Here is a 27,663-nt window from a genome sequence, read left to right on the forward strand (position 1 = left end):
TGGGAATTCATTGGAAAGCTCTGAGATCATAAAACATTGATTTTCACATACTTTGGCATCAATCTTTTGAACCAGTTCATGAATGACCACAGATGGACAGCCACTCCTTTCTTTGTCCACTTTTGAATGAATAAATCCAATCGCATAAAACTCCTTCACTCATAATCTTTGGTCCACACACAGCGTAAAGTTCCTGATGAATATCTACCACTGAATATTGTTTTGCCATGACAAATTTTCAGGGGTTTTCAATTGCAGCGCACATTTTAACAAGCCCGCACACCCTAGCTACTGCCACAGCTGATGCCGACTGGCCTTCTGTGCACGTCTGTACAAAAACAGCAGTGCTATCCCACTCCTTCCACGTAGTGAGCAAACGGAGGTTGTTTTTCGAACTGCTCTCATATATTATTTAATCTTACTGCACAAAATATTTATCAAAAAAAGTACAGAACAAACAATTTATGTCAAATATTAATTATTTAAACATTTTACATTTTAAATTTGAAGTAATATGTCATTAAAAAAGATCACTTTTAATGAATTTTAAATGAAACTTAAGTTATGGGCCTACAATTAAAATTTTCGTTTCATTTTCCTAGTAATCCACTAAGTTAGCAATAATTTATACCTAACAATGACAGTAATTTTTAATCAATAATTTTTTTTTTAATTACAAAAATCCCTGAATTTTGTTCTGAATGATTTTTGAATTTTAAGTAAAAAACAGGATGTTTGGGCTAAAGATATCCAAAAGTAACAGCTTATTTCAAGAAAACCAGATAATATTATATATATATATATTTTTTTTTTTAATAAACAGGAACTCAGCAAGCTTTAATGTGGGTTAGTCAAGTTTAATGTGTCCACCTTTTGTAGCTCGGTAGATGTCTAGACGATAAATCTAACTCTTATCAGGTGTTTAGGTCAATATTATACCAACCATTATTAGACTTTGCAGCATTAGACCAACATTTTCAACAAATTTCAGTTTCAAATTGTCCAAATCTCAAACTTTTCTTTGATATACACAACTTTTAATAAATCCCCAAGCAAAAAAGTTCAAAGGAGTGATATCTGGAGATCTAGATGGCGACGTACTTGGACTTCCTTGTCTGATCCAATATCCAGCTAACATGTTGTTCAAGAACACAGTAAAATCTTGATGAAAGTGTCGTGAAGCACCATCTTGGAGACTGAAACCTGCAGGAATCTGAGCATCAGCAAAGTTCTCAAGCATGTTGAAGTACATGTGTCCTGGGGTCCATGAAACAAATAAATGGACCAATGACCCATTTTTATGCAGTCCTAACCAGATATTCACTTCTGATGCGTCTCATTTTCAAATACTGTATATAGGGGTTTTCAGAATGCCAAATTCAACAATTATGCCTGTTAACTTTCCTGCATGAATGAAATGTTGCCTCACTACAACAACATATCAAGATAATTAGGATTGTTTTTGTCATGGTGCATTAACTCTGCAGCAAACTGATATTGTAGGCGGCGATCATTTGATTTAATGTTATGAAGGAATTGTAACTTGTATACTTGCAAACGGAGCCACTTATAAACAATGTCGTGAACAGTAGAATGAGGAATTGCAGTTTGTTAACTAGCTTGCCTAACTGACTTTCCAGGATTGGTAGTGAATGAACCGAGTATACTATCCACAATCTTGTCACTAACTAAAATTTTTTGATGATTCCAGTTTATGAAACCCCAAGTCTCAAGGCTCTTAAAGTCGTACCCCACTAACAAATGGACTAGGATGCAGGAGGATCAATTCAGTTCATACATGCAGTTGAACACATGTAAAACTGATTGAAACTTTGCTAACCAAAGCAGGCACTGAACCTTCTGTTGTGGAGTCCACATCTTGACTGATTACAATTACATTGAGTCAGCTTGCTTGCTTATGCATATTCTGCTGACCCTGAGAGTATTGAGAACAAATCTTGGGAGATATTTCCTGTTGATTAAGCACGTTTAAGAGGTTATGACGATTGGTTTTCTAGATATAGACCATTACTTTTGAATATCTTTAGCCCAGACACCCTGTACACTTGAAATATATGATATAAAATATAATATAGTAAATATGTATGTACTTTATAAAAAAAATCAGGTATCAGTTACAAAATACAACCACAAAACTCCTAACGTAAAAAATAAGATAAATTATATTTACAGTTATTAAATTATTACAAAATTCCAACATCATTAACAGGAAGCTGATGATTATTTATTTTGTAGATTATTTTAAATATTAAGAGAAAAAAGAAAGCATACCAAACAAAATATATAAAACAAACAAACTACAGCCAAAGTAAGGTTTGTAAGTTCAACTAAATTACAATACTTCAGAAATAGAAAGTATAGCAAACATCTTAAAACAACTTAGTCTATTTTTTTAATACTTTTTATAATTTAACAGGATCAAGTTCATATAAATAAAACAGATTACATTTAAAATTTTTTAATAACATTATTTAAATCAAAATCACTCTTACTGGCACGGTTTCAAATATTTCATCAAATCTTAGATCATTAACACCTTCAAACAAATAACTTCAAAGCAAAATCAAAAATTAAGAAAAAATACAAATTGTAAAATTGCAAAGAAAAAATCTGATGTGGACATCACATGACTTCCTTGTATGCCGATTAAATTACATATACACACACTTTTTGCTACACTTCATTTAAACTTATTTCATTTGAAAGTGAGATACGATCCTCCAATTCTTTAATAAAGTGGACAGTTATACAATTGCTGAAATATTAGTTTTTAGTAACATCAAATATTTATATAATTATTAATTCAACAATCTTATATGGAATATTAGGACTGAATACCCTTTATTACTTGTATTATTAGATCAGTATTATTGATATCTTCGTGTGTTGCTGATTAACAAAAGTTCCAGATTTCTGGTGTGTAGTATAGATAGAAGTAAATAATAATTAAACTATTCCGCTTAGTGAACTCCAGTATACTAGTTACAAATGTTAATTTCAACCTGACTATGTAAAACATTCAGTTTTTATTATTGGATTATTTGGTGAATAATCAAAAATGAACAACAAACAATCATACAGAAAAAGAAAGATAATATGAAGAAATATATCTTAAAAAAACGACAAGAAACTGAAGAGGCAGCAAATATTAAGAACAGGGAAGAATACAAAAATTAAGAAAAGATGATAAATGTAAAGAGGAAGAAAATGTTAAAACCAAAAAAGAATAAAAAGGAAGAAAATGTTGCAAACCAAAAACAAAATAAACAGGAAGAAAATGTTGCAAAGAAAACCTACTGCTCCTGGAAGGATAAACAAAATGCAATTTAATCGTACTTTCTCAAGGTAAAAAATTGGTCCAGTGGTTTATTTACGAGGGTTATTTTTTCAAGGTCCGATCGGTCACGAAATTAAAACCACAGTGAAAATAAAAAATTTTTTATTTGTAATAAGTACTTACATAGTTATGCTATTTCTCTACATAGTCGCCACTCCGATTTAGACATTTGTCGTAGCGTGGTACCAACTCTCCAATACCCACCTCATAGAACGGAGCCACCTGTGTTTTCAGCCATGTTTCTACGCTGGTCTGCAGCTCGATGTCTGTGCCAAAATGTTGTCCTCCTAGCCAGTGTTTCATGTGAGCAAAGAGGTGAAAATCGGATGGAGCCAAGTCCGGGCTGTATGGTGGGTGATCAAACTCTTCCCAACGAAAACGCTGCAGGAGCTTCTTTGTTACAGCTGCAGTGTGCGGCCGAGCATTGTCATGGAGAAAGACAATGCCTGATGACAACATTCCTCTCTGCTTATTCTGAATTGCCCTTCGTAGAAATTGTGAACTGACGATTTTCTCAAATTGCCTCATCCACTCGCTTAACAAGATCATCGGTTGACACTCGCTTCCTTCCCTGACCAACTGCATCATGAACATCTGCATGTTCTGCTTTAAAGTTCCTGCACCAGTGTCGCACTTTGCTGTCACTCATTGAAGTTTCACTGTACACATTACTTATTCGTTGATGAATTTCAGCTGCATTACACCACTCAGCCTGAAGAAATCGAATTACCGCACGCACTTCACACTTGGTGGGAGATGCTATTGTTGTAGACATGTTTACGTGCTATCTGCGTGTTCAGAACTAAACGAAGTGACGCGGCATGATTGAAGGCCATACTCGAGACACTGTGCAAAGGTTAATCTGATTTTTGCATGGGTTTTTATTTCGCAACTGATCAGACCTTGAAAAAAATAACCCTCGTATCTACCTCGCTTTTTTCTATGAGAAAATTACCCATAAAATAGAACATGAAAAACTGTGAACTTTCACTTTTGGTAATTTTTTTCAAGAGGCAGGGATGGCAAACACAGTTTGAATTATTTTTTTTATATGTTAATAGTTTTACCATAAATAAAATTAGTGGTGATATACTTACCCCTATTATTTTTATGAATTTTTGAGAGCTAATTTAAAAAAAAAAATCAAATTTTGGCTTCAAATAACTCTGATGGGGCTTGTGATAAATCTCAAATGTGCACAACTTGCACTGTTTTTGTAGATGTTTATGGCAAATAAAAAAGTTTCTTGTGTATTGTACTAATAAAAAAATGATAACCTCTCAAAAATCATGAAAAACCTTTTAAAAGTGATACCATTTTGACTAAATAAGTGCTTCAAGGGGGTTTGCTTTAAAAATAGGTGTGCGCACAATACCAAAAATGGCTGCCAAAGGTAAACTGCTTAAATAAAAAATAGTTTTAAGGTCCTGAAACATGTACGAAACAAGTGGGTTAATTTTCAATTATATTTGAATGGTCAAGCAGCCAGCTTTGTTTTTTGGGATGCTTCAAATTACTTGACCCTAAGAGAAAATGATAAATATAAAGAGGAAGAAAATGTTAAAACCAAACAAAGAATAAATAAAACAATTAAGAGAGGATGATAGAGATAAAGAGAACAAAAATTTGAAAACTAGAGAACGTGTACAACACAAATTAAGATAGAAGAATTATATCAAACCAATGAGCGATTAAATGATTGGCAACAAAAAACAAATAAAAGAAATAATGATCAACTCCTACTTAGGGAGAACATTGTCCAACAATATCAGATGTAATGAACTAAAAGATAAGAATTTTTTACAATTAATAAAGATCGGGCATATATGCCTTAGTGTATATGTTGTTCTTGTAAGGATCTATTTTTCAGTCACTCTGTAGTTAACTTTACTGTAGATAAAACAGAAAGTCCAAGAATAATTAAATATAATTAAACAGAAATTAAACTAGAAAATCAAAAAATAATATGATTCTAAATTATAATTTTCGATTAATATTAAATAATCAGATATTTAATCAAATCTATTACATATACACATTTGTAAAATAAAATTTTATTTCACTAATGTCTTCTGATTTTTTCATATTTTTTTTTTTATTTTTATTATTAAATTATCATTTATTCCAATTTTTTTTACAATCAAGAGTTAGTAATTATAAATAAATCAATAATTTAAATTTAAAAAAATGTTAAAAAAAAGAGGATGAAGTCTATTTGAACCAATGTGCCTTCCCCTTGTAAGATTGAAATATCTCATTAATTAAACTTTTATTTGGCTATAACTCTGGAACAAATGAAAATAAATACCACTTATGATACATGGTTGAAAAACTCCAAATGAGGGCTTATTACTGCAGTTAAAAAAATGTTTAAATTCAAATTTTTTGGGATATTGGGCTTTTTGGACACTTTTAGTTTAGTCGATTACAATCAAAAAGGGAGGTGCACAAGTAGATGTTACAACAGTCCTAAATCCAAATTTTCAACATCCTATGCCTAATCATTTTTGAGTTATGTGATATACGTACAGACATCATGTCGAAACTAGTCAAAATGGATGGTCAAAATGAATATTTCCATTGAAATCTGAAAACCAAATTTATCCTTTACTTCGTACAAGGAAGTAAAAAGAATGACCTTTCTGTTATGACAAAATCTTTATTAACTCATAGAATAAAATAGAAAGTCCTGATTTAAGACCCAGAAGAATGAACAAAAGAAAATTTTTGTTAGCATTTAATACTTCCCACCTCTGCTGGAAAATGTACAAAAAAACTTAATATGTTCATTACAATTAAATAAGATGAAATTTTATTTTTATCATGTTATCACGAATTGTTAACTATTGTCAGATAAACTTCAATTCTGATGTATTTATTTTATTTTTTAACATAAAATATATATTTAATGAAAAATCAAAACAAAATTTTTTTTTTCACCACTCATATTAACTCGCACTTGGACTATGTAAGTGAGATTCATTGTATCGAACCTTTGAGTCGAATTTTGAAGCATTTCCGCTTATCCATTCGCTTCAAAATTTTGCATACAGGTTTGCTCCTGATGACAACAATTTTGCTACAATGCCCTTAAGTTGCTAAGTGTAAAAAATGCCCCTCGAACTTATGCAATATTGTTTACATGCAAATTTTCTTAGTGAAAGATAACCTAACCTGTTTCGGTAAGTTTGTATCTAAAATTCGCAGTTTGAAATACATAATTTTACCAAAACCTACTATAACAACCAAATGGAACTAAATGATAACACGCTATTAGTTTTATATACAAGTGAGATATACTAAGGTATACAGTTGCTACTACAAATTCAGTACAGTAACAACCAAAGTTACAGGAAAATTTAGTACTTTTTAAATGGATCTGAATTTTCGGATGAAAATCACAAATATCTCAAAAATGGTCGGTCCTAGAGCTCTGAAAATTTTTTTTGACCATCCTTGATGTACCCTATCCGCTCCCAGTGGTACCCATTGGATAATATTTTCAAGTGTCCCCTGGGCGCCATTCAGAAATTGGTGAGTGGATGCCACCATAATATCTTGGCAACTGATCATCTGATTTTCACAATTCAAACGGCATATGATCAGCAGATTGATCACTAACTGTTTAATGCATCGGGTACACTCTTGATTGATCAGATCTTGGTTATCTGGAAATTAAATTGTTTAGCCTTATGTATTGATTGTTAAAACGTACCGATCCGATCTTTCGCTAAATACACTCAAACCTGTGCACTAGTGCAAACTGTTAAGTATAAACTTATAAAGACAAAAAGTAGAAAATAAAAACTAAGTAAAAAATTTTTAAAACACCAATCTTTAAATTAAACACACTAAAAGGTAAACATAATTTTTAAATTTGAAGGTATGACTTTCACATAATCTTACATATCACCTTGGTGATACGTATGATTTTATATATATGATAACAAGCTTTGATAGCTTGTTGTAAAATCCATTTTGAGATACCATCCTAAAATTATTTTTTATCTTTAGTGCAATTAAGTAGTGTTTTAAATTTTTTTTTACATATTTCTTATTAAACATGTTTAAATTGCTCTTTTTTATATCTGTAAGAAAACAATCAATTATCTAGTTCCAACATGTTATTTAGATATATATTTTTATACGGAAGCATCATATTAGCCTATTTAAATAGCCAGTAAAATTTTAAAACTAAATAATTATTTTAAATTAATTATTATTAAACTAATTAAACAGATTTTTAAATTAAACTATTTTTCCCATATTAAAATTGTATAAAAACTAATCAAGAGGCAAATAAAAAAAATGTTACAGTTCTTTTTTTTCAATTTGAAAATACTCAAACCAGTAATACTTATTGACAATCAAATTTTTTATATACTGATTATTTTTATTCACTATAATTTTTACAGTAGTTTATTTAAACTTTCTGTTGGTAATTAAGTTTAAGATGTGAAGAAAACATTCTTAAAATAAAAATATGGTCTTAAATATATAACAATCTTTAAATAAAATATAGATAAATACTCAGAACGTAACAATAATTTGGAGAAATGAAATGGAATGTAATTTGTAGGATGGTAGATTTTTCCTACAAATGTTTAAAAAAAGGGTTACACATCTTACTTACTTTATTTATACATAGAAACAAATAACTATGTATACATACATAGTTATTATGTAATTTAAATGTGTAACCTAACTAACATGTTATATTTATTTACTTAAAAAAATACAGAATGAGTATTACTAAAAGAAACTGATTACATATAAGTTTTTGCTTCAAGGAAACTTGTTTAAGAGGAACACATATGAACAAACAGACAGAGAAACCAAATTTTGACATTTCATAAAAATTACGCCAAGAAAAATATTGGTTTAATCTTTTTTTAATCAACATTTTAATAAAATCTTGAATAAAAAATATTATAGTACTTCGAATCTTTACTCTCCCCTTCTAAAAAAGAAAGAATCTATGGAGAAACAATGATTTTAATTATAACAAAAAACCACTACCGCTTTGCACCAATTTTACAAAGGAAACCACTAAAACTTTCAATTTTGATAATTGAAGAATCTTTATGAAATTTTCCAACAGATGCAGAATAACCGTATAAATGTTTTACACATAAATACAAAGAACGTAACAGAAAGTTACATCACAGTGCTGAAAACCATTTCTACATCAAAACAAACTATTCTTTAATTATAAGATGCAACCGATGGTATGTAATAAATGAAACAAATGTTTCTTTTGTTTTGCAACAATATATTGAATGTATAAGATAAAAGAGTAATTCAGGTAAATAGGTCTTCAGAAATGACAAAGAAGTATATTGATGATACAATAAAAAAAATCTTATCTTACCATCTCAGATTTAGAATTCATATTTACCTATATTTTTGCACCAGTCTTGACAAATTCACTGTCCTAAACTTATTATTAACAAGATTTATGGGTTTATGACTATTATTTACTTGAGTAGTACAAATCTCAGTCTATGAAAATAAAACCGGAACGTGTAAAAAAAATCTGTCTACACACAATTGATCCTGTTGATCGACTTCATGCCATAAAGAATAATGATTACTACAAAATTCTACTGTGAGGCACTCGAAAAATTGAACTATGCAAAAATAGTAATGAATTTTTTCCCAAAGAAAATATGTTTTAAATATAAAGTAATGCACATCCATATTCTGTAGCTGAGACATGTCATTTGCTGAAAAATTTATATTGGGATTATTTTCAGTGACCCACCAAGCTTCTTAAAAAAGGCTTTGTTAAAAAATTGAAAAATTTTTTGGATAAGTGTTAACCACTACTATTGAGCAGTAATGTTGATTTAGAAATTTGTAACAGTATTTCAAATTTTATGATAACAAATATTCTCATATTAAATATTTTTTTAAATCAAATGGTCTATTTTATTTTAAAGTTAGCACTTATAAATTCAACAATCTTCTTCTAGAATGGATTAAAACATAAAATTTATAAAAAAAAGTTTAAAGAACTTTACAGTTACAAAGTATACGTAATAAATCAAAATAGCACAATTCAAGTCAATAAACAGAACCTGAACGTATAATTTATGAAATACAGTTAAGAATTAAAAGTTCAAAAATGTTAATACCTTGAACTATATCACGGAAAATACAGGTAAAAGAAATGAATTATAAATAATTGAGCTATGACTAATTATTATTACAAAACGAAAAAATGTTCAAGTATAACAATAAACATAATAAAAATTACATCTCATTATTGAATTGTTCCACTAATTAAGAAATAAAAGAAATAAAAAAAAAAACATACAACACACAATTTTAAAATAAAACACCTTGTCAAATACTACATAGCCTTGTTTTCTGAGAATAACCTTGGAAAAAAACATTATATTATTTTACTATTATAAGAGTAATGGCCTATCTTGATTGCATAAACTAAACTTTATAAAAGAGCTTTTTCCTCACAGTTGTACAATAATAAGAATTAAAAGTTAAAAAAATAGTGGGAGGTAATAATAAATTATTTTATAACTTCAACTTATCAATTAATATAATACTATTTATTTTTTAATAAAGTAGACTTTAGTAGAGGAATTTATTAAGTCATTAATTTTTTTTTCTTAAGATCATTTTTTTCATTAAAAAAAAAAATTAATTAACTATGCTCAATATAGAGATGTTAATGTTATTTTACATTATGCAATTTAATAACAGACATATACATATTTGAAGATTTTTCTGTATATCAATTAGCAGTATACATCAAACAAATTAATTCATTTTAAGAATAAATGAAACTAATTAAAAATTTACAGGAAGTTTTTTTTGTTTATTTGAATCATATTGAACTCCTCTTGTATTAACAAATAATTCTTTTTGTTATTCCACTAAGATATCAGTTGGGAGTTATTATTAACGGTTTTTTTCTTTTATTATTATAAAAGATGTACTTTAGATGTCACAAATGTATTTGATATGAAATACAACGGTCCAACTAGTATCAAAGTTGAGTTTCTGTATGCTATTTATGTATGCAAAGATTCAGTACTTTTTCATAAGCACATAAAATAGAAAGACTTACATGTAGTTGTGATCAGTTTCTCCACGGTAACTGGCAAATACAAAACCAATACTTGAGTACTTTTGAGTAAATTCTGTGTATTTTTTTAAACTCTCTTAATGTGTTTGTTCAATGAAGTTGAATAATTTAGCTTGTATATAATAAGGGAACTGTGCTTGTTTATTGTGTTTTGAAAATGACAGAGTAAAACACGAGGAAAAAATATATGAGTAATAACTTAAACCTGCTAAAAACCTCAGAGCAACAGCAGCACTTTTAATAATAGTTACCCAAGTATAGCTGCAAACATTTGACATGATAAAAGAATCAACAAAGAGATAATTAATAAATTAAAAAATGGACTATAAAATTAAGCCATAGAAAGTTGTTAAACCTTTTTAACACCATTTACCCATAGATAATCCCTAGTTTTGGGTTAAGCTCAATTTTCTACCTGATAGTTGATCTGCGCATCTTAAATTTCATGTTTAGTTCTAAGTGTTAGCAGTCACATGAACTTTCATTTTCACAAATAAACGGAAAAGTTATTTTTCATTCTTTGGCATTTATATTCATGTTCCATATATGTTTTATAAAATTTGTAAGAATTTTAGTGTTTATTTAGTAATTTATAATTATTATGTAGAAGTACAAATAATATATCTTACTTTTTCTTTATCAATTGATGTAGGCTACCTCTAAAAAGCAATAAATAATGAATCATGGGCTAAATTACTTTCTCTGCAATAGCATTATATAAAAAATAAGATTAATACGTTAGTTTACTTTGAATGCGCTTTAAAAAGGTTATGAAAAAATTGTTACGAGATAATACTTTACAATTATTTATGTTCAATCAAACAAAATTTTTCAAAAAACTATGCAAATTTTATTTCAAAGAATTAATTTTATAAAATTGATTTATCATATTCATGAGCAATAATCAATTATGAATAAAACCCCAAAAAAATATATGTCACGTATATTAATATTTAGATTTTTATTATTTTTTAACTATAATACAATTATCATATTAATAATCTAGTCATTTTTAAAATACCTTAAAACAGAAAAGTCAAAAATAGCTTGTTCTAAAAGGGTTAAAAAATTATTAAATTTTTATTTTCATTGCACAAACAAAAATAAGCAATTTATAGAAAATGCTTCACACAAAAAAAAAGTTTCTACATGTTTAATGTTAAAAAAAATTCATAAAATATCTTTAATTAATAAAAAAAAAATACTTCACAAGGATGAAGTCCTAATGAATGATTTTGAATATATTACCAAACAGGTATTAAAGGGCATATACATTGAAAGTGTATTAACTTAAATCAGGATAATGCTAATCATTCTCAAGAAAATACAATTCTTTTTTGGTAGAAAATATTACTCAGAAATTTACAATTATTCAAATGTATCAATTTTTTTTTTTGTTAAAAGATTTAAAAACTGATGGAATTAGTTCAGGGGCAGTCTCCTTGGCAATAAACACAGAATCTGAAATAAATCAATCCAGTAATACTTTGGCTAAGATTAAAGTTATAATTACAAGGCTTGTAATTGTAAATAAAGCAAAAGAAAAAAACAGAAATATGCCATTTTTTCAATTTTGACCCTCAAATCATGAGAAATGGAAAATTGCTATCATTCCTCTGAATACTTTTCTTTGAACAATCAAGTTTTTTTTACACATATAAGGAAATAAATTACGATGATGATAATAATAAAGTGGATTTTACAAAATGACACTTAAATGAATCATAAAATACATACTTTTGCACATAAAAATGTATGACTCATAAAATATTAGTTATCAATTCTTTTAAAGGTAATGAAAGTTAAAATTGATAATATGAGGTTAAATTATACTATTTTCAATTAATATACTATTAAACAAACTACAAAATTAGCTCATATGCCTAAATGACTCAATTTGTTTCTATATATGACATAAATTTGTGTTTTACTGAGTTTCTAAATAGAATTTCACTATTAAGAAACTGTTTTTAGTTATGAAATCTAAAAAATAAAACTAAATAACATTCAGCTTTTAATTAGCATAAAAAAATAAAAACAAACTGCATAATAAATTGCAAAAACATTTATTTATTAAAATGGTTAATTAATTATTAAGGATGTAATTAAGATTTCTTACATAGTAAACAACATGATTATTTGAGACGAAAAGGCTGATGACCAACTAAAATATATCTTTTATAAAATTCACCTTTTTAAGTACTAACTCCACAAAACAAAGCTGTTTACTTACTACCTCATATACATTTATATATAAAGATATATTAAAAACTTATTCTTAAATATATATGAAAGTAGATGGCTGTATTTAATAATGAAATTTCCTTCCTTCAATTTTAAAAGAAATCTTAAAGCTTAACTTAATGGAAGACAATCAAACAAAAAATAAAACAGAATCTAACATATACTAGACAATAAAAACTATTAATCAAACAATAATGTATTCTTTGTTTCCTCAGTTTATCCGAGGAAGTAAAAATAAATTTTAATATATTTTCCAAATTTTTTTTTGTTTGTATTCATTCTTTTGAAGTTTTAATTTGTTAACAGGCAGATATGAAAACTTAACAACTGAATACCACATAACGAACTAAAAATGCCTATGAAAATAAGAAAATATTATTTTTTTGAATTCAGAAAAGGAACTTGTAGACAAAAATAAAATCTTAAATGTAACTAATTAAAAGAATTTTTATTATTTTTTCTAATAATATCAATATTTCGCCATATAAATTATTCACCTTCATAAGTAAACACTTTTATGAACTAAAATAAATAGTTGAAAAATAAAAATTTAAATAAATACGAACACTCATAAATTTTTATAAAAATAAAAATATATTTAAATATTTGTAATATAATTACTACTAACAAAAATGTTACCTCATCAAAAAAGACTTGCGTCTTTCGAAGAATATGCTTTAACTCTGTCAATTCCAAATAATTCCTCTTAAGTGCCTCAGCATTTTGGTTTACCTCACGTAACTCATTTTCAAGTTTTTCAAAGGTAGCCTAAAAATAAAAAATAACAATAATATGCTAAGTTTATTTGATAACCACAAAATATATTGCATCAATAATGAAATAATAATAAAATTAATTATTTGTCATAAGCAAATTGATACATAAAATGATATATTTATAATTTTACCACTGAAAATCTATAGATAATTGATTGGTAAAAAACTTACTAATTTATTACAGAGCAGCAAAAAAAAGAAATCAATTTAATGAATTTCTGTAATTCAAAATTACTACTTTCACAAATCCAGAAATAGTGGTGTTTTAGTTCCATGCAAAACAGAATCTAATACGATTCAACATAGCTCTTACATTTAGTGTGATTATGATCCTCAGTAGAATGCATTTTATTCGAGAAAAGTGATTTTTGTGAATTTAGAAGATGTTCATGACATCCTAAAATATATCATGTTTTATATACTAAGCAAAATTAAAATACACCCAGCATGAAAATTATTTTTCATACAGATACTAAAATACAACTGTACTATTGATGTTATCAGTCATAGATCAATGGTACTTATTAGAGACAATTTTTTTATAGACTGTGCAATTTTTAACCCATTCAGCTGAATTAAAGTTAGTTTATTTTGTATTCAAAGTAATGGAAAAAATGGAAAAACAGAAGCAATAATAGTGTGTAAAATTAGGGAAAAAAGCTGCCAAACCATTTGAAATGTTAAAATTGCATACAGTGAAGAATATTTATCAAGAGAAACTGTGTTCAACTGACACAAACAATTCAAAGATAGGTGTCTATAGAGGATGATTAAAGGGCAGGTGGTAAAAGATTTTAAAAAATCTTTTAAACCGAACTGTAATGGGTGGTGATGAATGATGTTGATTATGTAAAATCCAACAACAAATTCTTTATCACTGAGATCATCAAAAGTATTACGTATTCACTCATGTAAACTTCAAAATGTTCTCTTTCATAGTAACATAAAGATTACATAAGACAATTACACACTTCCAGCAATTTGTACCACACAAATTCTGAAAATTCTTCGTAGCAATTTCAGAGATAGGCAAACTTGTTTTTATATATATATTGTATGATTTTACAAGTACACGAAAGTATCCACAATCAGATGGAAATGTCCAAATTTGACAATCAGTCCAGAGTACTCAGAGTCATTTGATGTAGAGTCCCAAGATCACCATCAAATGCTCAAAGTGGGCACTCAGTAACAATATGTTTTACTTTCTGCTCCTCCGCTTCACAGCTGCAGCCAGCAGATGGTTGAAAAATCCACCTCTTCAAGGTGTAACCACACTTCCCTTGACCCATCCTAATGTGGATCAAGTTCACGGACTTGTTTCCAAGATTTAATAAAGTTACTTATTATTAGAGTTCTCATAATGATTTAAGACCATCTTCTTCCCTTAACTGCAAATCTGGTAAACTCAAAAACTGAATCACCGATCCAGCTGCTTATGTGATGCTGATTAATGAACACAGTTTGGTAAGAAATCAATTTTAAATGGAATATCTGCCAAATTATCAATGATGGCCAGATCAAACCAAAATTACTGTTTTATGAAAAATGGTAACTAAAATATATGTGTGCAAGAACTGAACAAATTCTATATTTTATTCTTACTTTCAAAATAAAGTCTGATTTACTCATTATATGTTGGTTTATATCATTGACTACAAGTGCACTCATACTGTTAATAAAACATGATCATAACCATACGTATGTTACATGTACTCTGTTAGTTTATTTCGTTTTAATTCATTTTATATTAAGTGCATAAGTATCATATATTATTATCCCATTTTAATATACTGTTCATTATCTGCTCTTCATCACTTCTTAATCCTCCACAGCTTTTATCAATCCAATCACCCTCTAGCAGATTCTTATCTTCATTTATTTGTTTTTCAATTCTCTGCTTTCATCTCATTTGGGTCCTGCCTTTTCCCACCAACTGATTGTGCTCAATTACACAGTCTATGTTAGCCTTTTTATCTAACATTTTACAAACATACACATTTCAACCAAGTTGCTTTTTAACTAAACTGTCCATAACTAAGATTATGAACTTCTTATGTATATAACACATACATTATTATGTAATATAATAAAATATCTGTATATTATAAATATACAGTTTATATAATAATTTTGTAAAATTTCTAACAATGAATAATCAAAACAGAAAAAGAAAAATTAACAGAACTCCTATTTAACCACTTGAAGCAGGATGCATTACTTCTAATCCTGTAAAAGTTTGAAAGTTGTTCCAATCCTGAACTTGGAAGTTCATAATAACTAACTTCCAAGAAATATGGTTTCTACAATTTTCAAGTTAATACGGTCAAACAAAAGCTGATAAAAACTCCTACTGTTACAGACAAGGTGTTTAACCCTTACTCATAAAAAAGTTTTCACTTAAAAAACACAAATAATGTTCTCACTTAAAGATGTATTCACACCCAAAGCTGGTTTCCAATACTAGCTAACAGTGTTGATGGTGCTGGTTGCTGGTAATCAGCATTTGTAGTTAATATTTATCAATTACAGATGTTCATGAAGAAGACTGAATATAAGCAATATTTTTAGTTTAGAACTCATGGTAATTTACATTCAATAAATCAGTCTATTAGTATACCAAACAAAAGATTAAGCATCTGCATGTTTAAATATTAAACATGATATTATATTGTTACTGTCTATTAATTGTTAAGCACTTCTGCAGCTTAAACAACATTCTCTGTAAATAGCCACAAATGAAATGAGTGACATTATATAAATATTATCAGCACCCTAGCTTCACAAAGCCACATGTAGAGAAAAATAAGTCCTCGAACAGATCAAAGATAATTTTTTGGCAAATCAAGTCTCAGTTGTGACAAGTGAGGTTTCAAAAATATTTTCTTGTTAACTTTTTTAAATTAATTTTTAATAAACATGCACAAGAAATATATATATTAACACCCTTTAATATGTAATACTTCAGCATCCAATTAAAACAAAAAAAATAATAAAATAGTTGTCAAACCAAATTTCATGGTTATAAATCTAAAAAAAAAATAATTTTTTTCTGAGCGAAAAAACACTTTGGCGTTATCATCACCTGAACACGATGTATGTGTTGTGAAAAATTAAACTTCAAAATTAAAAATTACTGGAAAAATACTAAATCCAATAACACAAACCCAGGTTTTTTAACTTTAAAACATTTTAAGGTACATTTTACAATTTTCTGGTTCAGTTAATTTCAAAACATCATGAATGCATGTATGAAGGGGAGTTTTTTTTTTTAGTGATAACAAATCTATTGTACATATATACTACAACAGCTGGGAAAGTAAAATCATTTAAAATAGTAATTAAACCAAATAGTATAATTTAATAAAAGAATAAACTAAATAAATGTTGACTTTTCCTCAATTTCTTTATTACTAAGCAGAGATTATAGTAAAACTATAATAACCTAAAAAGTTATTACAACATAACATGAAATTTTATCATTATCTTATGAGTGAAATACTCACTTCATGATTCACTTCTGATAACTAAATTGAATAATAAAGAACTTTACACCCAAATGGCTAAGCTAATACAATAAAATATGATAATAGTTTTTTCTGGAGTTAGATGGAATTTGGTGGACTTTTACAGCAGGATCCCCTCTTCATGCCAAAATTTGAAGAGGGAATATAGGAAAGAATTTTTTTGTACATGAAAAATGATATGGCTGGCTGGGAATCACATACTGAACCTACCAGATGAAAGACAGATACAGTCGGCTGCCACGGTGGTTGGCTATTATCAAAGTAAAAATAAAGGAGCGCTTAATGATTTACCAAAAAAATACTTATTTAATAAACAAAAGGTCAAAACTTAATTACTTCATATTAATACTAAACAGCAGTATAAAAGGAAAAACTAAAACCATATATACATTTAAAAAATAAATTTAAATTATTACTTACATTATCCTATTTAAAATGAAATCATTCAGTTTAAAAAAAAAGATTACAACAGGTAACTTTCAATTTAAATTTATGCAAAAAAACAGGTCCTTTGCTTAACATAAATTAAACACAATTAAATATACAAGTAGTTTTCCCATTAACTAAACAACACTGCTATTATTTACTAAACAAATGATAATTTTAATACATTCACTTCAGTATTAATAATATTGATTAATTGTGAAATGAGACTATCAGTAAATTTTTCTGCTGAATTGAAGATGAGATTAAGTAATATTACAAATCTTTAAATGCACATAAATGCATTAAGTGTGTCCAAATATACACCTTCAAATATACTTGGCGATTTAAAAACAAATAAATAAAATGAAAGTATATTTTACACAATTAATGCTTCCATATTAAAAAATTACTGGCTAAATAATTATTTTTAAAATTATTAATTAGATAATTTAACAAAATACATAAGAGGTGGAAGGTGAGATAAAATGATAACCATATCACTTTTAGAAAAAGCATGGAAAATAAGATCAATTTTAAATCTTCAGATTAATTAAAAAATTAGTGTTAAGAAAGAGCGTATTTGAACTTCTTACAACTGCTTTTCCAATCTGTATATATAAAAAGCAATAAAGAACTAAGGGCATGCAACATTTCTACACATACCATGCCTTATTAAGAAACAAAGTCGCCTTCTTAAGATTTTTCATATACCATTGAAGAGATCCAGTAAAATCCATAGGCTTACCGAGTTCTTCAAAGAAAAACTTATAATATTTCTCAGACTCTGGTTCTTCATTCTTAAATTACTTTATCAGAGAAATATTGTTGGCTTCAATTTTAACTGCTTCTAACATGCTAAATTTACAGGCTGGATTTGATTCAATTTTATCTCATACTCTGTGTTATCAGAAAATCAATTCCTCACATTACCCTCAATTAGCATCCCCAAATGTTCAGTCCTTCATCCATGTTAAAATCTATTGATAAAACGTCTTAAACTTTGAATATCATTTCCAAATCATTAAACAATGAAACTGGTTTTATCAGTGCTTTAATAGTTGCATAAATACATAACAGCATAATGATTTTATATTTCTCTTATTACACACACACGCGCGTACACGCACACCTAAGGGTAACAAAATCCTCAGCCTTTAAAACTTTAACAAAGATTTGTAACCAGATACTAAGGAGAGTCAAACAATTCACTAGGTTAACAGCTATGCCATTTATGTACAGGAACTGCCGGTGTAAAAAATTTTAAAGGTGTTAAATCCATAAATATTGTCAACTGCAATCTAAAATGTCAAATTAATGAAATCTGGATTTTATAAATATTAAAGGACAGTTTTGTATATCACCCAATTTTGGATTACAGGAATAACCATCTTACAGGTGATAATTTCTCCAATTAACCAGAGGGTTCTGCATCAAACAATCTACCCTCTACTTTGCTGCATACAGCAACCAAGATTAAATATAACTGATTTTCATTACATGAATATTAAATCTATTTAAATTAAAGGAGTTAATACTTGCATGATTTCTAATAAAAGACTTCTGTTTTATACAACAAATAACTGTCATGCATAGTATTGTAATATAATATTCTGTCAATGTTTGGTAAGTTCTATCTGTAATATTCAAATACCTAACTAAAAAGTGAGACTTCTAATATGTCAAAATGTAAAATCGAAATATTTCAAAAACCACATTGCATGTACAGTGCTGTTATGAATACTGTAAATATTATATTTTATAGAGAAACATAGAGCTGCATTATGAAAAAGTTTTTGAATTCTAGAAAAATTAACAATCTACATACTTGCTTAAGACAATTATCTTTAAAAATATTTAATCATTTCAACATTTTATTTAAAATGACTTTTCAGATCCACTACTTCTGAAGATTCAACTTTTTGTTATTAAAGTTTGACCATTAAAATTATTATTACCCGTTAAAAATTAACAATTTTTTTGTCTTCAGTCATTTGACTGGTTTGATGCAGCTCTCCAACATTTCCCATTAAGTGCCAGTCATTTCATTTCAGATATTCCAAACATTGCCTGCCTGCACAATTTTCTCATCTACCTGTCCCTCCAATATCAAAGCAACTATTCCAGGATGCCTTAATATGTGGCCTATAAGTCTGTCTCTTCTTCTAACTATATTTTTCCAAATGTTTCTTTCTTCATCAATTTACCGCAACACCTCTTTATTTGTTACTTTATCCACCCATCTGATTTTTAACATTTTCCTATAGCACCACATTTCAAAGGCTTCTAATCTTTTCTTCTCAGGTACTCTGATTGTCCAAGTTTCACTTCCATATAAAGCTACACTCCAAACATATACTTTCAAAAATGTTTTCTTGATATGTAAATTAATTTTTGATGCAAGCAAATTATATTTCTGACTTAAAGCACGTTTCGCCTGTGCTATGTGGCATTTTATATTGTTCCTGCTTCATCCATCTTTAGTAATTCTACTTCCCAAATAATAGAATTCTTCTACCTCTATAATCTTTTCTCTTCCTATTTTTATATTCAGTGGTTCACCAAAATGATTTCTATTACATTTTATTACTTTTGTTTTGTTCTTGTTTATTTTCATGTGGTAGTTTTTGCATAGGACTTCATCCAAGCCATTAATTGTTTCTTCTAAATTTTCTTTGCTCTCAGTTAGAATTACTTCATCATCAGCAAATCTCCTGGGTTGTAGTCTTTTTGATGCAAGGCTAGTTAAGCTAATTGTTCTGTACATTTATCTGCTACTGCTTTCTTTGGTATCATAACAATAACACTCTTTTTGAAGTCTGATGGACCTTCCCTTTTTCATAAATATTACACACCAGTTTGTATAATCTATCTATCGCTTCCTCACCTGCACTGCACAGAAATTCTGCAGGTATCCCCTTTATCCCAGGAGTCTTTCTGCCATTCAAATCTTTTAAAGCTCTATTAAATTCAGATCTCAGTATTGTATATTCCTTTTCATACTCTTCAACTTCCTATTCTTCCTCTATAACACCAGTTCCTAATTCATTTCCTCCGTACAACTCTTCAATATATTCTACCCACCTATCGACCTTTTCTTTTGTATTATAAATAAGTGTACAATTTTTATTTATTACTTTATTAGATATAATTTGTGTACTACAAAATTCTCCTTAACTTTCCTGTATGTTCTGTCTATTTTACCAATGATCATTTCTCTTTCCACTTCTGAACACTTTTCTTTAATCCACTCTTCTTTTGCTAATTTGCACTTCCTGTTTATAGTATTTCTTGATAGTTCCTTTTACCTTCTTCATCACTAGCATTCCTATACTTTTTACATTCATCCATTAGTTGCAATACATCCTCTGATATCCAAGGTTTCCTACCAGTTCTCTTTATTCCACCTAAGTTTGCTTCTGCTGATTTAGGAATCTCCTTTTTAACATTCTCCCATTCTTCTATATTTTCTAACTAATCCTTTTTACTCAGACCTCTTGCGATGTCCTCTCAAAAATCTTCTTTATCTCCTCTTTTTAAGCTTTTCTAAATTCCACCAATTCATCCTACATCTTTTCTTCAGGTTTTTTATCCCCAATCTGCATCTCATCACTAAACTATGGTCGCTATCAATGTCTGCTCCTGGATATGCTTTGCAGTTTAGGAGTTGATTTCTAAATCTTTGTTTAACCATGATATAATCTATCTGAACTGGGGAATGGCAGACTAGTTTACCTCAAATATTTTACCAAGGAAGGCACCTCCATCTTTACATGAAAATGTAGAGCTACATTTTCATGGAAAACAAAAACAGCTGTAGTTTTCCATTGCTTTCAGCTGCGCAGTACTCAGATGTTAACGTGGCAGTTTAAATCCTTCTGACCTACAGCCTTCTGAACTACTGAAAGAGCTGCTGCCCTCTTTTAGGAATCATTCCTTAGTCTGGCTCTCAACAGATAGCTCTCCAATATGGTTGCACCTTCGGTCCAGCTACTCTCTTATCACTGGGTACTCAAGCCCCCTCACCATCAGCATGGTCTTATGATCCATAGAGGAAAAAATTAATAATACAGATGAATAATAATAATACTAATCACACAAATAAATGTATATAAAGGAATACTGTGTAGACGGTGTAGATTTTGTCCATATGAACATTTATTTTAATTTAGTTATGAAATAGGTGTAATTATATAAAACTGATAAAATAAATTTTTTAAATAAACCAGAATGCAAGACACCTACCCCTTATTAATCTGTGTCTGAGAAAATAATTAATAGTATTGTATATATTTAAAATCATCAAATTTTGTAATCATTTTTATTTAATATCCCACTTGATATTTTAACAGATTCTGGTTTTCTGCTAGGTTGGAGAATACAATACAACTACCTGCCACTTTGTTTCCTTCTGAAAGCAGGACACAAAGTGGAATTTGCATTTACACAATTAAAATGAATCACTTGACACGTAACTCATGAAGACTACTTTTTTGTCCTTCTGCAATTAGGTACAAAAAACAAACTGCCCAATCACAACTAGGGTAGTCTGGTAAATACTTGCAAAAAAAAAGATCATATAAATAACTTCAGTGTAGAAGTAATTTAAATTATTCCATCAACCAATGTAATTAGAAACGTAACAAAAATTACAATAAAGTAAAATTTAATTTAATATAGCAATGTAAAAAAAGATACCTCAAGATCTATCATCTCACGAGGCTGCGGTGCTTCTGGATTTTCTCCAGTATCCAACATTGGGATTTCATCCTTTCGAATTTCTTTTTCCAAATATCTAAGTTTTCTCTCCATTTCATCACAACGCCTAACTTCATTAACAAATTTCCGTTGAAATGCATTTACTTCAGGATTTAGCTAAAAAAAAAAATTTATGTAGTTATAAATAAATTTCACTATATTAGACCTCTTCAATCACCAATATAATCTTAAAACAATACATTTTTAAGGTGAATACACACATACTAATTTTAAAATATAAGCAATTGTAACATTTAAGAGGTTAAGCCAATTAAAAATTAGCAGTAATAAATAGAGATTTGAAGATTATAAATTGAAGTGATCAGTATTTTATAATTAAACAAGGTCATTATAAAGGCAAATGAAATATTATGGTGTATTATAAACAAATATGTAAATTTTTTAATTTAACTTACCGTGTAAAGGTAAAAATTATCTATGTGAAAACTAATTATAATTACATTGATTTATTACTGTTCTTGTATAACTACTTCAAAAATACAAAAATTTTACCGAGTATATAGTGTAACTTACAGGAGTTACCAAATAATTGTAAACCTGATAAGACAGTCTTGAAAATGGCTTAATCATTCTCAAGGATAACAACTCTTTTCCATGCCAGGTTTACTAGGGAATGGAGGAAGATCCACTGACTCCTTTACTGATGTCCAATGTTTACCAGGATGCCAGTCAAGCCCAACAAAAAAATTAAAGTGACATTCAGCCCAACAAGTGACTGCTTTATTCTGATGAACATAGGAACTGACTGATTAACGAAGATAATTAACTTTATAGAAAGCAATACGTGACAAGCATTATGTGTATATAATAGTTTACACGATATACAACCAGAACAATTGGGGAGAAAGGAAAGAAATTAATTTACTAAAAATCAATATATAAATTCAATGCTCCTATTCCTTATGGAGTTAATCAACAAACAAATTTATCAATGTCATTTTTTAAGCAATATTTTTCAAATATTACATAAAATGATATTTTTACCAATTCTTTTTTAGCATAATTTATCTTACTCAATTGATTACTTTAATCTTTATAAATAATAATAAAATGAGAGAAATGAACAACCAGAAATAATTTGTTTTTCTCCAACCATTTTCCAGCTAGTGCTAGGTCTGGGTGGACGTGTAGAGAAATGCAATTACTGCTACCAACTTGCCAGGCCTGATGTAGCTGCAGATGTAGTGAAATGTAAGTATAACTCCAGTCTGCATGTGTAATGTGTAGACTGAACAGCCTCAGGTTGACCACTCCTGAGACATGTGGTTAATTGAAACCCAACCATAAAAAAAAATACCTTTATCTGCAATCTAGCATTCAAATCTACATAAAAAGCAATTGTCTTTATAAGGACTCAAACCTTAAAACCCAAAAATAATAATATTCAGTAGTTATAATTTTAATCAAAAACAAATATGGAAAAAATTACATTCACTAAACAGATACAATAGATGAATAAGCCTCATCTAACAGTTTCATTAGACAAATAAAAATTTTATTATAATAGGACTATGTAATAAATTAAATACATTATGTAGGATAAGGGCAGATACTAAACTTAATCTGACAATATTTATCTTAACCATAATTAATATTAATTTTAGCAAAATTAAAGCTGGCTTTTAAATTAAGTAACGTTTATACGAGAATGAAAATAGGCTTATATTAGTTTAAGGAGAGTTACCCAAGAAAAACTCGCAAAATACTAACTATTCCTAAATTATTGCTCACAACTCGTGTTGAAACAGGAAAACCCACAAAATACAAATTGTAACATGTAATACAGTAAGAACAATTTAATATGAACTAAACATACATTATAAGAAAATACATTTATATTTGCTATGGAATAAAAGCCTTTTTTACTTTTTTTTTAATGGGATAACATTTTTAAAAAGCCTACCAACAATTTATGAAAAACATTTTCAATTACATTAAAAAAAACATACAGCAATAAAACCTCCCTAATGAAAAGATACCATCAACCCTAAACTCCTTAAAAGATAATACTCACATCACGAAACTGTACTAATCCAAGTTCTCCTAATTCAGAAACACACGCATAAGCAGCTTCACTTTGAAGAAATAATTGACATAAAGTCATCTCTTCACTCCTGAAGAGGCTTCCCATTTTTCTGCAATTAAATACCTTAACAAAATATGTAGATGAACTTAAAACCTGCTAAAAGTTATCGATCGGTACCTTCACTAGTGAAGGAAAATTTGACATCAAAAGCAGAAGAGTCAGGTGACTTCTCTGAAATGACGTCACATTTACAGAACAAGTACATTATCAAATAAATTTCGTCAACATTTTTATAATAACTCATTTATGTATTAAATGTAGTAAATTAATTCATATTTTACTGCATTTTTACTAATATTTAATTAAAAATATTTATATTTTATTCTAATCTTCTCACGATGAATTAGGTGAAGTTATATCGAGTTATATAATTACATCCAAAGTTGGGAGTGTTACATTTACTGGAAAAAATTCATAAATAATTTTTAATTGATTCCGAGTAATCAATTTTCCATTAAGTTTATACTAATCAGTCATAAACATAAGTAAACTGTATTTTTCTTAAATGGCTTTATTTGTTTTCTTAATGTTGATTACACATAAAATAATGTTTAATAATGCTGAATTTAAATACGATAAATGCATTTATTACATTTCCTTTGACAATATTTCATTATGTCGAAATTATATATAAAAATAAATTTAATATACAATTAATATATATCTCATTTCCTTTATATGTACATATAAAAAAATACAAAAACAATTTTGTAATTATTTATCCTTATCAATAACTCTCAATTACAAATCTTTCAGTCATGAGAAGAAAAAGAAGATCAAACCAGCTAAGCCTCCAGTTCTGCCCCGATTACTTCGTGTCAGCTGCTTGTAAACAAAGGTATTATTTTGTTATAAGTTTTCTCTGCATTTTGAGTGAATCATGGTGTCTTATTTGAAGATGTATCTCTTCAACAAGTTTCCTCATTAACTGCTGTTTGAATAATATGAAGAAGTCGAGTAAGAATAGAAGTACAGAAAGTACATTTGCTGCAGAACGTTTGGCCGACTATAGAGGTGACGGTTCGTTATCTGGTGGTTCAAGTAGTGCTTGTGGACAAAATAGTAATGATTTGGGTGTAGAAGGTGCGTGTTTTAATTATTGTAGTTCTGATCAGTCTCCAGAAGTATCTGAACAGTCACCGTCCGGAAACAGCGTCATGAAGGAAACGAAAGAAAACATAAAGGAAAAGAAGTTATCTTCAGGTAACATAGCTAGTAATGAAGGGACTCGTCCAAAAGTTGTTACTGTAAAACACCCAGAATCAAATAAACCAAAACCAACTGTTAAGAAAAATAAACCGGTTCAAAGTGATCTTGATCTTGATAAAAAATTTTTACGTTGTAAAGAAGATGGTGTTAAACGTTTAGATTTGAGTAAATCGAGTATTACCCAGTTACCACAGTCTGTGAAATGTTTAACACATTTATCGGAATTTTATCTTTACAGTAACAAACTTGTAACTCTCCCTCCAGAAATAGGTTGTTTAGTAAATTTACAAACTTTAGCTTTAAGTGAAAATGCTCTTACAAGTTTACCAGAGTCCCTTGCAAATTTGAAGTCGCTAAGAGTCCTTGACTTAAGGCATAATAAATTAAATGGTATACCAGATGTTGTATACAAACTAACATCTTTAACCACTCTACTTATACGTTTTAATAGAATCAAAGTTGTTGGTGATGAGATACGAAATCTACGTAATCTGACCATGTTAAGTTTAAGAGAAAATAAAATCCGTGAATTACCCCCTGGTATTGGAGAATTAACACGATTGATAACATTTGATGTTTCACATAATCATTTGGAACATTTACCAGTTGAAATTGGTAATTGTGTGCAGTTATCAACAATAGATTTACAACATAACGAGCTCCTTGATATTCCTGATTCAATAGGAAATTTAGTAAACCTTACTAGATTAGGCCTGAGGTACAATAGATTAAATTCTATACCACAGTCATTGAGTAATTGTAAACATATGGATGAATTTAATGTTGAAGGGAATGTTTTATCACAGTTACCTGAAGGTTTATTATCTAGTCTTTTAGAATTGACAAGTATTACATTATCTAGAAATTGTTTTACATCCTATCCATCTGGTGGACCTGCACAATTTACTACAGTTGATTCAATTAACTTAGAACATAATCAGATTGATAAAATACCTTATGGAATATTTTCAAGGGCAAAGCATTTGACCAAATTAAATATGAAAGAAAATCAATTGACATCTCTTCCATTAGATTTTGGAATATGGACTAATATGGTTGAATTAAATCTAGGTACAAACCAGTTGTCAAAAATACCAGATGATGTACAAAACCTACAAAGTTTAGAAGTTCTTATTCTCTCTAATAATTTACTGAAAAGGCTTCCTGCAAGTATAGGAAATCTGAGAAAATTACGCGTTTTAGATTTGGAGGAAAATAAATTGGAATCCATACCAAATGAAATAGGTTATTTAAGAGATTTACAAAAACTAATAATGGGTTCAAATCAATTAGTTACACTTCCACGAGCAATTGGCCATCTTACTAATTTGGTGTATTTAAGTGTTAGTGAAAATAATCTAACTTATTTACCTGAAGAAATTGGAACATTAGACAGTTTGGAATCGTTGTATATAAATGATAACCCAAGTCTTCATAATTTGCCATTTGAATTGGCACTTTGTTCCAGTCTACAAATAATGAGTATAGATAATTGTCCACTATCACAAATACCAGCAGATATTGTGTCTAATGGACCTTCACTTGTTATAAAATATTTAAAAATGCAAGGTCCTTATCGTTCGATGTGAAATAAAAATATATTTCATGCAGATTTTCATATTATTAATCATAATGTACAAAATGATTATGGTCTTTAAAAAAATACGAAAAGCCAAATCTTTATCATATGAATTTAATCAGTGTTAAAAATATAAAAAAAAAGTAATAGAAACCATAAGCTTAAAACTTAAAAATGAAGTGAATATTATGTAATAGTTGTTACCATAATATAATTATGGAATTGTTGTTTTATAGTAGCTGTTGGCATGTTATATCTTGTCTGTAATAACATTTATAAAATGACAAATTCATAAATATATTTTAATTACATTTATACATCTTTTTCCAATAATTTTGTTTAGCAAATTAGTTTACTTTAGCAAATTAGTTTACTAAAAGGTAAGTGTATACTTCATTTTTTTAAGTTATTTAATTGAAAATGTGATTTATTTTTTTTTGTTGTAAAGAACCTTATTATTATTGTCATTCTTAAAGTTTCACATTTTTTAATTTTAAAGTTATTACCATAAAAATAATAAAACTATGCTGTAGCACCCATTAATATGAAATTTTGGCAATTCTTTCAACTG

At 28.4% G+C, this 27,663-nt stretch overlaps 2 protein-coding genes across 8 annotated transcripts in view; one reads left to right on the plus strand and one right to left on the minus strand.

The window, feature by feature from the left end:
- Vha100-1 (V-type ATPase subunit a family protein Vha100-1) overlaps nucleotides 1-24,478 on the minus strand; it is a 130,208-nt gene extending 105,730 nt beyond the window's left edge. For 5 of the 7 annotated variants that reach the window (XM_075375679.1, XM_075375675.1, XM_075375678.1 and 2 more), the window contains exons 1-3: nucleotides 24,233-24,478; nucleotides 22,138-22,314; nucleotides 13,353-13,481 (exon numbers count right to left, since the gene is read on the minus strand). In XM_075375679.1, coding sequence (XP_075231794.1) covers nucleotides 13,353-13,481; nucleotides 22,138-22,314; nucleotides 24,233-24,349 — 423 coding nt within the window. In that variant the 5' untranslated portion in view covers nucleotides 24,350-24,478. Of the gene's footprint in view, nucleotides 1-13,352; nucleotides 13,482-22,137; nucleotides 22,315-24,232 lie in introns of those variants that run through there. The other 2 variants (XM_075375681.1, XM_075375680.1) reach the window with 2 other exon arrangements.
- A 639-nt stretch (nucleotides 24,479-25,117) lies between these two features.
- Nucleotides 25,118-27,208, plus strand: Sur-8 (leucine-rich repeat protein shoc-2). The gene has a single exon (XM_075374686.1). The coding sequence runs from the start codon at nucleotides 25,249-25,251 to the stop codon at nucleotides 27,100-27,102; it is 1,854 nt and encodes a 617-aa protein (XP_075230801.1). The 5' UTR covers nucleotides 25,118-25,248; the 3' UTR covers nucleotides 27,103-27,208.
- Nucleotides 27,209-27,663: the final 455 nt, after the last annotated feature.

The sequence above is a fragment of the Lycorma delicatula genome, chromosome 9, assembly GCF_047948215.1.
Source record: "Lycorma delicatula isolate Av1 chromosome 9, ASM4794821v1, whole genome shotgun sequence".
NCBI classification, from domain to species: Eukaryota; Metazoa; Arthropoda; class Insecta; order Hemiptera; family Fulgoridae; genus Lycorma; species Lycorma delicatula.